The sequence below is a fragment of the Embiotoca jacksoni genome, unplaced genomic scaffold, assembly GCF_022577435.1.
Source record: "Embiotoca jacksoni isolate LCO1_2020_lvr unplaced genomic scaffold, fEmbJac1.0.p SCAF_23, whole genome shotgun sequence".
NCBI lineage: Eukaryota > Metazoa > Chordata > Actinopteri > Embiotocidae > Embiotoca > Embiotoca jacksoni.
The window spans coordinates 5,143,487-5,156,159 of record NW_027185374.1 but is presented as its reverse complement, the minus strand read 5'-3'; the positions used below and the strand labels follow the sequence as shown (position 1 = coordinate 5,156,159).

Here is a 12,673-nt window from a genome sequence, read left to right as displayed (position 1 = left end):
GCTGTTTATTTAGTTACTTTCAAAGACGTGTTTGTGACACACAGGAGGGTTAGATAAGCCGAGATGCAAGGAGAGGCTGACAGAGAGTTAGGAGCAGGCAGAGCAGAGTGACAGGACACAGTGTAAAGTCTCCATGAAAGATAAACACAATACTTGCAGTGGGAACATGATGTTTCAGAACGGCTCTGAATTCCTTGCTGGCGAGTTTTCTCTTAAATTCAACCCTGACTTCTAGGATTTTCAAACCATTTCAAAGACTAACATCGACTCGACTAACAACTAGCATAGAGTCAGCACAGGTCACACTGATTGGCTTATTCTTCATCTGTGTCATCACCTGCTCCAGAAATGGTGATGGTGCGCTCCTGTGTGTCGCTCACGTAAGTGTCCTCATCTGTTTTAACTGTTCTGGGAAAAGAGGTGAACAGGGAGAAAGAATTCAAAGATTATTGTGTTGTTTGGCCACCAGGTGATTTGACTGAAAGCTGTTCTAGGTTTTAGGTATTAAACATCCTCTACCTGATGAGGACCGTCTTCCTCTCGGTCATCTCAGTCGCCTGCTCCACCTCCACTTGGCGGGCCCCTTGAGCTTCCTCAGTCCCGCTGCTGCTCGAGTCACTGGGGACTCCGTCCTGCTTTGAAGTCGTTGCAGGGGCCGAGCTACCCGAGGCTGAGGCTGAGGCTGAGGCAGCACTCGTGCTGACATTGCATGTAAGCCGCTCGCCTTCAGTCAGGGACAGGTTTTGGACCATGGGGCTCAGACGGCTGTCTTCCCCTTCAATCAGCTTCCTAAGTAGAGTGAATTAAAATGAGATACATAAATACCCCTTATACATCCAGATCATACAAAAAAAAGAAAAGAAGTATATGGTTAATGTTCCATCTTGTATTCCCTACTTGATTTAAAAGACGTGCTTAAAAACAGTGGAAGAGGTGATAGCAGTGACCTTCTCTTGTTTTAAATTCTCTTAAATTCCTACTTAAAACCTCTGTCACAGCTTTTCTCACCTGTAGGTGGTGATCTCAATCTCCAGAGCCATCTTGACATTCAGTAAGTCCTGATATTCCCTCAGCAGCAGAGCAATCTTCTCCTTGGTCATCTTCAGAGCCAGCTTAATCGCCTCTATGTGCTCCTGTTGTAATAAACCAGAACGGCGCAGTTATATTTTAAGGAGGTTCGGGACATAGAATGACTGCAAAACTCTCCACTATTCAACTAAACCTAAATGAAAATAAACAAATGCGAGCAGTCAGTTACCTGGATGTCCTCCGCCTCCTTTTTGTGTTTCACCACTGCCTCACGGATCTGTGCCTCCAGATACTCATTCCTTGTCTTCACTGCCTCCAACTCACATTCCTTGTTAAGGATCTAAACATGCACATATAGACACAGCACCTTTTTTTTTTTTATAGAAGAGACAGAGACAACCATGAAACGAGAGGAGAAAATCACACTCACGTCTTTCTTATAGCCAGCGATTTCTGCTCTCACACTTCGAACACTTTGAGCGTGTTTGGTGGAGGTGTTGTTCAGGTCCTGGAACTTTGTTCTGTACCAAGCGTCCATTTCCTGGACGAGAACAAAATTAAATTAATTAAACTGAAACGGCTTTTTACAGCCTTACATGCTTCTGCTCGCATGTTGTTTGAGCACAAATAACGCTCTAAAGATAACACACTATATGTCACATGTAAAGACTTGGACTGCAAACTCTCCAAAATAAGAACATACTTCAGCTTCATTGTCGCAGCTGTACCTGCAGGTTCTTGGCAGCAATGCTGTCGTACTGAGACTGAATCTGTCTGAGAGCAGAAGAGAGGTCTGGCAGGCCAAAGGTCACGTCCACTTTAGCGGTTTCCGAGTAGATTTGCTGCATCAGCTCCTCGATTTCCTTTCAGTGGATCCCCAAACAAACATAGTCACAGAATCAAAAGTGCTACATGAGATGAGATGAGATAAAACACTGTGCAATCTGTATCTCGTTTCTTTTAATATTAAATGCAGGTCAACACACCTCTTTTCTGCATTCAGAAACAATCAAAAACTGTTTAATCTGGTGTTTGGGGTTAAGTCATTTCTTCATGTTATTAAGGAAGGTTCACTCCATTATTCTCCTCTACAAATTAGTCCCAACTTGTCTGTGAAGCGTCCTATGAGCCTGTCACCCCATAACTGCCATGTTTATGGTGTGACTCAGTCTATTCATCAACAAGGTCTTGATGTAAGTATAGCCAGTCACAGCAATAATTACAAGACGATTAAACCATTACCGACCAAATGAATGGCGTGACAGCCACAAGCCACTGATATACACTCATACACACATTATACACTGAGCAGGCAGACATGCGTTACCTCCTTGTGAACTCTCTGCAGGAAGGCCAGTTGAAGCTCCAGGTTTTCCTGCTGCTTCTCCAGTGCGATCCGGGCTGAAGTTGCTCCGTCCACATCCTGGGACAGACGGACACATGAGGTTTGGGCGGTCAGGTGAAATAATACCACAGCTTACTCGAATCAAAGTTGTGAAAAGACTTTAAACTGTGCCTCACCGGACGTAGGGCCTCGATGTCTTCCTCCGTCTTTTTCCTGGCCTGCACAGCTTCTTCATATTTGGCCTTCACGATGTTCAGCTGGCCCAACATCACCTCCTTGGCTTCTACAGACAAATCCTGTACAGACCAGAGATATGATGGTGAAACTCTTTGGAAACCTGTCCTCTACACTTCTACCTTTTAAAGATGATCTAAATATGCAGTGAGATACAGCGTCTCTCTCTCTCACCCTCTGCACTCTCATTCGCTTGGCATCCCTGTAGAGTTCCTTCAGCTGAGACTCATATAGCTGCCTGAGGCCTGATGGTCTGGCATAGCGGCTTTTCAGGGCCTCAATCTGAGCCTCCAGGAACTTGTTGTTGGACTCCAGTGTTCGCACCTACAGCAAATTTGGGTGCAAAAGGACAAAACGACGTACATTTTTAAAGTTCAGGAATCAAGAAAGGAACACAAGAAACAAAAAAGTGATCATAGAAACCTATATGTTTTTTTGACAGCCAGTTTATATGAATCAGTGTCTGTGTGTATGGATGGATTTTCTTTGCCTTTTCAATATACACTGCCAGGCGATCATTGAGGGTGACCATCTCCTGCCTTTCATTGGAGCGAGTCAACATAAAGGCCTGGTTGTCTGCTGCGGCCGCATCCAGGTCCAGTTTCGGCCCGAGCCCCATGGACATACCAAAGCACAGCGCTCCCATACTCGCAGTACTGCAGACAGGAGCAGGAAGAAATATTCAGAGACACAATATCGCTGAGATTTTTCTTTGATTAAATGTTGTTTTAATACATTTTGTTTCACACTTTAAAAAATGTGATTTATAAATGTACTGCAGGTGACCCACCTGATCATGTGAGTCTTGCTGGCGAGAGCCCTGCGTCCCATCGTCCCACCACTTCGGGTGAAGCTGGCTGACCGGTGCCGGGTCTCCCTGCGGGTGGGAGACGGACTGGACACCCGGACCTGGAATGCAGAAGTGGCTGCCAAAGCACCCTCGAAATGACGGCGGTATGAAGACATCCTCTCTGGACTGCGGCTCATGTTGACGGTGCCAAAAACTGATGCAACTTCAGCTGAAGACTGGAAACCGGCCACTCACTTTTCTCTCAGCCTGTGGTGGGGTCTTTATATCCTCCTCAGCCCTTCCCTTAACGCTACAAAGGAATGTTGAACCCTCCCAACCCAAGGATGAATGTCCCTACAAACATTTATCAAGGTTATGTCAAGTGATTTATTAGGCCTGCAGACTGCTGAAAGAATATTACTTTTAAGATGATGATAATATGTTGACTTACATGTAATGGTTCACATAAAGTCCCCCTTCTCTTACAAAATTTGCTTTTCTTCTCCTTCCTGCAGTTGAATATTTGAGCTTCACAGTGCAGATTGATGTATGTCCAAAGTTTAAAACTACAAGGCTGTTTTACCATCTGCTGTGGGGGAAAGTTTCTCTGTTTCTCTGTCATTGAAAATGTTATATCAAGGACTGGGCCTTTGACATAATGACATCATAAATAATCTGGAAAGTCATTCTGGTCCAATATTGAATTTAGACAAGCATGATGTTGAAATGTGAAAACCTCCAGTGCACAAACACTGATAATGTAAGCTTCTTTAGAGTGAAGTGTGAGGCATGTTGGTTTCTGCAATTAAACCTAAAAAAATGTAATATATTTGCATATAAACTCTACAATTTTTAACAATTGAGAAATAATTCATATGATTTTAAGGATGTTTGCAAACTCATTGTATAGATATCTTAAAAGATGTATGGAGGGAATCTTAATTAATGGATTATGTGTATGCTACTTACAATGTGTTAGGTTAGGTTAGGTTAGGTAGTTACTTTATTGATCCCCGAAGGGAATTTTTTTTTCGCTACAGCAGCATACAGAAGCAATAAAATAATAATAGAATAATAGAAAAACAATAAAAAATAGCAGTAAAAAATATTAATATAAATATAAAATATAAAATGCACAGTATATACAGTACAGTATATATCTATATATATTATATACAAACAACCAAGAAACACAGTCAATGTGTACTGTTTTTGTTTTGTGTCATTTAATCTAATATCAAAGTGGCCAGTGAAACATATTGAAATGAACACTTGGTGAAGAAACAACAACAACAACAACAACAACAACAACAACAACAACAAACCTCTCTTTTTCAAGACAGGCAAGGCGGAACAATTATCCGGAACCATTCTTTTGCGTTCTCCGGAAGGCTTTTTAATGTTGCTCCAGCGTTCGCTGCTTCGCCCGACTCCTTCCCCTGCTGCTGGTGTCCATTTCTTTGTCGGGAACTAATATCGATTTAAAGTGTGCTTCTCTACCTCAGCTGCTTCGACATGGCGGGGAACTTCTGGCAGAGTTCTCATTAGTAAGTCTGCGGTAAAATGTCGACGTGTTACGTCTTTGTTTTGTGATCCGCTGTCTTTGTTTCGAGGCCTAGCTGTTGTCTGTGCGGCTACTTCGTACGGTAACGCTAGCGGCTCGTAGTCAACTGTTGCTGCGATATCAAATATCGACTTAAATAAAGAATCTATTGAAGGTTAAAAAAAATAAAAATAAACTGTTATATATATAAAAAAAAAAATTTAAAAAAAAAGTGAAATAGCTAAAGCCTTTTGTATTTTCATTAGTGCTTCGCCGCCTGCTCGCTCAAAGTTTGACACATCAGCGCAGTCTGGAAGTGTTTTGGAAATAACTTGACTTTCCTTGTCCCGTCAAAAGTCTTCAGTGGGTCCTGGATAAGCAGGACCTGATGAAAGAGCGCCAGAAGGACCTGAAGTTCCTCACGGAAGAGGAGTACTGGAAGCTGCAGATTTTCTTTGCCAACGGTATTGGTCCAAATTTCGGCAAAGTATATAGATCCTTTTAAGATTGCATTATTATCTACGCTGTGTGGTTGCTTTTATTTATTTATTTATTATTTATTTTTTATATAGTAATGCCTCACAGACGCTTACAATCCGTGATAGGTTTTTTGTTTTTGAATGCGTTCGGTATTTCAATCCTTTTGTCTTTCAGTGATCCAGGCTCTGGGTGAACACCTGAAGCTGAGGCAGCAGGTCATCGCCACGGCAACCGTGTACTTCAAACGCTTCTATGCCAGGTGAGAAGCTTGTGTCCACGATATTGGGACACATTTGATCTGGGGATTTAAATGTTGTCTCCTTTTTAAGCCGTTACAAACTGCACCACATTTCAGTGACAAACGTCAGACAAATTCAGGCTTTTTTTTTTTTATCGGAGTAGGGAAGAAAAAAAACGACTACTTATTCTGGGCCGAATTCCTGTTTTGTCAAGCACAAACGCCGGGTAATATTTACCTCCTCTGGTTTGCAGGTATTCTCTTAAAAGTATAGATCCGGTGCTCATGGCTCCTACCTGTGTTTTTCTGGCTTCAAAAGTCGAGGTAAGCGTGTTTCTGCGCCGCCTCTGGTTTCGGTGCATCGCCACGAGCAAAAGCGTCTTATTTTTCCCCTTCGTTACAATGAATTTTATCTTGAGCCGAGCTTGATCATTCATGTCTTTCCAGGAATTCGGAGTTGTGTCCAATACCAGGCTGATCTCCGCAGCAACATCTGTGTGTAAGTGACCGCGTTCAAGTCACAAAACTCTCTGACATTGTGTTGAGACTTTATAAACACGTGTTGTTTTTCCTCAAACAGTGAAAACAAGATTTTCTTATGCCTTTCCAAAAGAGTTTCCTTACAGAATGAATCATGTAAGTAAAATGTCTTTGTAACAATTACCATTTTAGGCACTTGGTTGCTGTTATGCAGTGTGCCATTCCCTGATTCCCTGAGTTTGACAAAAAAAAAAAAAAAAAAATGATGCGCGCTCTCTGCTTAACTTGTGAAAGTGCAAATATGCATCTATCACTGCTCACAACAACAAAAATGCACAACACAGACGCTGATGTTGATAAAATGACGCAATTCTAACGACATAGTGAAGAAACAAAGTAAGATTGTAAAATCATTTTGACAGTTAAAGTTGCCTCATTTTGTTTTTTTGTTGTGATACAGGACACTAACTCTTATAAGTGGTTTACTCTTGAACGGAGGGAAGTTCAGACTAAAACGCATTATCCTAACACGGAGATAGATAACAAAGATTGGTACAATTTACCTACTTAAACCACTTTAAAAAAGAAAAAAACACGCCAGTAGATGAGCGATGCATCAAAAATAATTGCCTGCCTGTTTCCGCCGCAAAGTTATTTATACACTGCCGTGCTGCAATACAGCACACCAAGAATCCCCCCTGGTGTATCACGGTGTTGCCGCATTAGTATCTATCAATATGTGAGATTCCTCAGCTAATGTTTGCACCCCTGTGATAAAAACTCAGCCGGTGTGGGAGATAACTTTGCACCACGTGCGACGGTACACACACTCGTTCTGCGCAGCATCTCTCGTCGGGGTGGCAAGTGCTTCGCGCCGCCACCATTTTTATTTACCCGGCATCGGCACCGAGTCGCCACGACGTCACCGGCGCTGTTCCGACACGCTGCCTGTCCAGAAAGCTGTGTAAACTATTATTTGTAGCGGCGCCACCGTGAAGTGCCAAAAGGAGGGAGCGGTTGTCGCAGCAGAGAAAGAGTTGGCGAGGTGCTGCGACTCATAAACACTGTTCATTGTGTCAACTTTGCAGACGTAGTAAAAGAGAGTGATGGTGTCACGGGGACATTCGGGGGGGGGACAACGATAGTAGCCTGACTGTTTGCAGGGTCAAAAGAGGGAAATATATCAGTTAATGTGATTATGGCAGTAGTTAACAGTATTTGTGTCTAGTATTGTTCGCAAATGCTTCACCCTGAGCTGATGGCTGAAGCAAGACAAAATTGAATGGAAATGTTGATATTATACAACTTCAAAATATGTGGAAAAGTTTTACTCGGTGTATAATGGTGCATGAAAATAATGAACTGCCCTGCACACTGTCAGAGAAGTAAACTGTCCAAACCCAGACGAAAGACATTCCCTTTCCTCAGATGTGCAAATCATTTTTTTTAAGCTGCATCTATTTGACGTGAGCGTAGAATTTTAGCTGATATGAGGTTACGAGCTTCGTCTGAGAAGCCGTCATTTGTTTTCTTTGGAACATTGAAATAGTTTGTGGTGAATCTTGACGTGTCGCGTGCTGAATACAGTCCGTATTTGTGTCTTTCCAGATATTAGAATGCGAGTTCTACCTTTTGGAGTTGATGGTGAGTAGAAAGAAAGACGTGCATCTCTTGATTCTGGGATCAGCTCGGTTTGGCTTGATGACTTATGATTGATGTCGTTCGTGTTTCAGGACTGCTGCCTGATTGTTTACCACCCCTACAGACCACTGCTGCAGTATGTGCAGGACATGGGACAGGAGGACATGCTGCTGCCTCTGGCCTGGTATGAAACTGTCTCTCGGACATCGGTGTTGTTTTTGTTTCTGCGTTAGATTTCGTTGTTTTTGCTGTGCTTGCTCAGTGTGCCCCCTGTCATGTGTCTTTACCAGGAGAATAGTGAATGACACATACAGAACAGATCTGTGTCTGCTCTACCCTCCCTTCATGATCGCCCTGGGTAAGAGTTGTCCCCGTGCATTTCTAATAGCAGCTATATATATATATATATATATAATACAGTTATTGACTTCAAATATGTTTTATTCGCTGTAACTTGATCAGTTCGTCCTGTTTTCCTCCCGCAGCCTGTCTCCATGTTGCCTGTGTGGTGCAGCAGAAAGACGCCAGGCAGTGGTTTGCCGAGCTCTCCGTCGACATGGACAAAGTTAGACTGATTTCCGTTTCATTTGAGACGCATATTCACACATCCTCGCCACAAATGGCAACTTGTTCATCAACAAGGAACAATATTTGTGCTAACTTTCTGAAAAGGTTACAGGATGACAGCTTTTCATTTTCAAGTTCAGCAAAGTAGAGCGTTGGTCATCTGTTTACACCATAAACTGCTCCCCATCTTGATGGGCTGTCTGCCTTTTAATCAGCATGTAGCGTGAGGTTGAACTGATCATTAAAACAGCTGCAGAGGTTCAAGAAAAGGTGATTTACTCTGTTTGTAATGGGTGTGCGCGTTTGGCATCATTTTCTTTTATTACAACATTGGCCTCAATTGATGATTTGGCGTGTCTTCCTGCGTACTGGCTTACTGCTGACAGTGTTTTGTGCTGGTGTTATTCACAAGAGTTGCAAACACACTTGAATGCGCTGGTCATTAAATGACATCAAATGTAAATTAAAGTGCCAGTTTTAGCAGGGATTTAGGTATTTTAACACTTATATGGATAATATAACGTCCTCTTGTGTGTTTATTTTCACATCATTGTCCATGAAATACAGGAAGAAAACCTATGTTACTTTCATGACATCCTTCTGTATATTCCTAACGTGTGTGTTGTGTGTGTGTGTGTGTGTGTGTGTGTTAAGATCCTGGAGATTATCCGTGTCATCCTGAAGCTCTACGACCAGTGGAAAAACTTTGACGACAGGAAGGAGATAGCTGCTGTCCTGAACAAGATGCCAAAACCCAAACCGCCTCCCAACAGGTGAGTCTGGCTCGGTTCCTGATGTTATATAAAGTACAAGCACGTTTAATTTTATAAGGAGATGATTTAAAACTCACTGAAGCCGAGTCCTGCTTCGGGTCGGGTACCTGTTGTTGGTATTAAGTCACGTGGCACAGGTAAAAAATGAACTAAATACGGGCGAACAACTAGCAAGAACGATATTTCCTTTTTCTGAAAAACTTCGTTAACTTTTTTTTTTTTTTTATATTGCAAATGCCAATGACACATCCTTTCTCCCCACTGTTCACGATTGATCTATGGGCAGAAATAAGTGACAAGAATCTGAATTTGTATGAATTATATATGAAGTGAGGCTATTTAACTTGAATAATTGCATTTAAAAGCTGAATCTTAAGAGCATAATTGCAATAACTTTAAATATTCATCATCAACCAAATGTTTATTCACAATTGTTTTTGTGATAAAGGAAGTGCATCGTAGAACGTTTTGTGAACATCTGCAGCAGCAGCAGCTGTTAACTTTCTCCGCCTCATTAAAAGATCGACTCGGCGTTTCAAACTAATAAATTCAATTTCAGCTCATGGTCTTCAGATTGAGGTTTTTGATGCAGTTATACAGGTTACAAATACTACCAGGTTAAATTAAGTTATTCAAATCCAATTTTTTTTATGCAATTATTCAAGTCGAGCAATTTGAATATAAATGAATCAAACTCAGTTTCTGGTGAAACATACTAATCAGCCGAAGGGCAGTAGGGCTTTGAATTCATGTTAAAAAACATTTTTGTTGTATTAGATGAGACTGGTTTTGTCCAATGAACCGGTAAAGCCTTTTTAACTGACCTTAATTTTGAAAGAAGTTGAAAGAACCTGAGAGAAACATAACCAATTATATTCAGTTATTAAACTAAATCTTTAACTGTCCTATTTTGTATGATTTTCTTGTGGGCCTGCGGTTCCACTTCATAAATTGGTTCAGTTAAATTAAAGAAATGAATGTGAAAAAGGTATGTTGCTGTTGTTTTATATATTTTAAGCTACAGACTAATATTAGACAAAGGCTCTGCATGAGGCTGACGGCCAGTCGTGCAAGTAAAATAAAGCACTTTAAAGTGTTTTGGTGTTTTAATCACGAGTCAGGTTGCAGGATTTATATTAAGGTGCTAAATCTGGGTTTGACCGAGACATAATTGTGGATTATGTGTTGGTTCCAGTACAGAGCTCTGGGGGTGTGGGTGGATGCAAGTTTGCAAAATTGGACTTTAGCAGGAACTGTGCTTTGAACCGTGTTTTCCCATGTGGGAAATTTACAGCACAATGGATAGCCTAATAAAAGAAAAAGTCTCAGAACGGTTGTAATCCGGTACAAGAAAAGTCATTCAATTATGCAAATGAAAGAGTTTTGAGCAGCTTTTCGAGTGTAAATGTGTTTTTGGGTAAACAACATCGAGTTTATTGTTTTACGTCCTGATTTTAAGTCTGCACACTGTGAAATGTGACATCTTCTAGTTTATCTCGGTGAGCCGTCTGTAATTATTCTCTCTGTCTGTCTGCAGTGAGAGCGATCAGAGCTCCAATGGCAACCAGAGCAACTCCTACAGCCAGTCTTAGCACAGGGTCTGTATTTCCACGGGAACCCATAGTGGCGCTGTAGAGATGGGTGTCACGCAACACCACCTTGGCAGAATCAGCTGGAGGAAAAAAAAAAAAATCCCCAAAATAATCGCACGTTTCAGCTGAGCAAGAATCCTCTTCGACCGACACCCCAGCAAAAACTCCGAGAGCCACGACTTCACTTTTCCCTTCTGTGATCATTATGGGTTTATGGATTGAGCAAAACGCCCGCAGTGAAGCGAGCAGCGGCGTTGTCTCGATGACGCTCTCTGCACCTCTGTAGACTCAAAAATGAACCTAAACTGAGGAACATCTGAGGGGGAGGGTAGTGGGAATGTGGGGAAAACTGACGGGAGACCAAACGTGATGGTTCAGTAGATACTTGTCATTGTGATGATCCTGACATCCTTGAACAGCCCAGAGTCCGCGGGACTCGAGAAAAACTTGATCACAAGTACTGTGTGTGCATGCGTGTGTCTCTTGTGTGCGACATGTCAGCGGCCAGTCTGGGTGTTTTTTTTTTTTTTTTTTCATTCCTCAGGGATGGCAGTCGTCCTCTCTGTAAGATGATTTGATCCTGTGCCGTTAAGAGAGTGGATGTGATTGGATATCACCCTGTGATGTGATGGGCTACACCTGCCCTCTGGAGGGGCTGTGCTGTTGATCAAAACAGAAATACTGTTTTGAGTCTTGACTCCGCCTCCTTCCTCCCAATCCCTCTTCCCTTTTGTAAATAGCCTTATAAGTCTTCTGATTGAATTTACCTTTCACGTTTTTGCTGAAACTTTGATGAGCTGGTTTAGTTTTGTACTCGTGCTTCGGATGAAAGTGCCCCTGTTTGTTGGAACGCCACAGTTCTGTTTGCCTGCTGCAAAGCATCTTCATTTTACTCGAATTATGTTTCCATTTCTTCTGCTTCAGTTGGACAGTGTATTGTGTAAAGCCATTTTTTTTTGTTGGTAGAACTTGTGCTTTTTATTTGTCAATGAAAAGCTTCTTTTTTGGGGGGGAAATGAATGCAAATCAGTCGTTCTAGATTTTTCTGCAAAAGTTTGGTTGTACATGTCTTTATTTTTATTTGCCCTCTGCTTAATCAAATAATTTTTGCAATATGGGTGTGAATATACCTGTGTGCGTGTGCGTGTGCGTGTGCGTGTGTGTGTGTGTGTGTGTGTGTGTTTTTTACTCAAAACAAAATAAAAGCTGCTGGTTACAGAGGAAAACCTTCATAAAAGCACATTGTCCCATTCAGGTGAACTGTAAATGTATGTCAGCGGGTTGGTATTACTGCATTACTTGGATGCATGTGATTTGTTTTTGTTTTTGTTTCTCTCCATGTGTGTGTGTCACTGTGGGGAAGATAACTGAAAGGGTACAAAACCATGTTCAAAGCCACTCCCATGGCCTTTTTCTTCACAGAGTGAAATAAAGAGACATGACAGTGAATCACCCTTGTTCTGCTTTGCCTTCTGGCATTTTCCTCCCCTTCAGCATTCTCCATCTGTTGTTGCCTTTCACATGAATGGGCATGAAAATAAAAATAAAAGGGCTTCATCCCACCTAAATATAATACTTCCAGTCGGAACATTTCCCAAAATTGTTTTTTTATTAAGTATTACTTGAAGACCAGTTGTAATAAAATGTATGCTGTGCTAAACAAGGCGGGTCCCTGCCGTTATTCAAGCTGTTACGTCATGTTCGTTGAATGCACTCTGGAGGATCTTCCAGCATGCTACAAAAGTCATACACAGTCCTTTTTTTTTTTACCCAACTTCAATGTCAGCTCAATACAGCGGCTGGGGGAGGCCCCCTAGTGGTGAATACTAAGCATACCTTACAGTTTACATGTCTGTTTTCACATCAGAAGTCTGCAGTTTTCATTATTGAGTGCTTGGAGTTCAAACAGATAAAGTGCACAGAAGAAATTATAGGTCTTGCTGGTCTGAACCATTAGGAAA

General features: G+C 41.8%; 2 protein-coding genes across 2 annotated transcripts; one reads left to right on the top strand and one right to left on the bottom strand.

Moving 5' to 3' along the window:
* Positions 1-9: 9 nt before the first annotated feature.
* On the bottom strand, positions 10-3,631 carry ngs (notochord granular surface). The gene is made up of 11 exons (XM_069158410.1): positions 3,399-3,631; positions 3,099-3,264; positions 2,783-2,932; positions 2,551-2,670; positions 2,357-2,452; positions 1,758-1,892; positions 1,460-1,570; positions 1,259-1,369; positions 1,009-1,133; positions 520-789; positions 10-408 (listed from the first exon to the last, which is right to left on the bottom strand). The coding sequence occupies exons 1-11, from the start codon at positions 3,593-3,595 to the stop codon at positions 315-317; spliced, it is 1,575 nt and encodes a 524-aa protein (XP_069014511.1). The 5' UTR covers positions 3,596-3,631; the 3' UTR covers positions 10-314.
* A 1,174-nt stretch (positions 3,632-4,805) lies between these two features.
* ccnc (cyclin C) lies at positions 4,806-12,161 on the top strand. Its single transcript, XM_069158398.1, has 12 exons — positions 4,806-4,945; positions 5,299-5,405; positions 5,596-5,680; positions 5,914-5,983; positions 6,107-6,158; positions 6,240-6,295; positions 7,748-7,783; positions 7,873-7,964; positions 8,071-8,138; positions 8,266-8,345; positions 9,002-9,120; positions 10,658-12,161. The coding sequence occupies exons 1-12, from the start codon at positions 4,914-4,916 to the stop codon at positions 10,710-10,712; spliced, it is 852 nt and encodes a 283-aa protein (XP_069014499.1). The 5' UTR covers positions 4,806-4,913; the 3' UTR covers positions 10,713-12,161.
* Positions 12,162-12,673: the final 512 nt, after the last annotated feature.

Excerpts from the sequence above, each read along its gene's own strand:
- ngs (XM_069158410.1), bottom strand. The coding sequence starts at position 3,595 with ATGAGCCGCAGTCCAGAGAGGATGTCTTCATACCGCCGTCATTTCGAG. Across the intron at positions 1,370-1,459 it reads TCGCTGGCTATAAGAAAGAC|ATCCTTAACAAGGAATGTGA; the intron begins GTGAGTGTGATT and ends GTGCATGTTTAG. Across the intron at positions 1,134-1,258 it reads AGGAGGCGGAGGACATCCAG|GAGCACATAGAGGCGATTAA; the intron begins GTAACTGACTGC and ends TTATTACAACAG.
- ccnc (XM_069158398.1), top strand. The coding sequence starts at position 4,914 with ATGGCGGGGAACTTCTGGCAGAGTTCTCATTA. Across the intron at positions 7,784-7,872 it reads TCTACCTTTTGGAGTTGATG|GACTGCTGCCTGATTGTTTA; the intron begins GTGAGTAGAAAG and ends TTCGTGTTTCAG. Across the intron at positions 7,965-8,070 it reads ATGCTGCTGCCTCTGGCCTG|GAGAATAGTGAATGACACAT; the intron begins GTATGAAACTGT and ends TGTCTTTACCAG.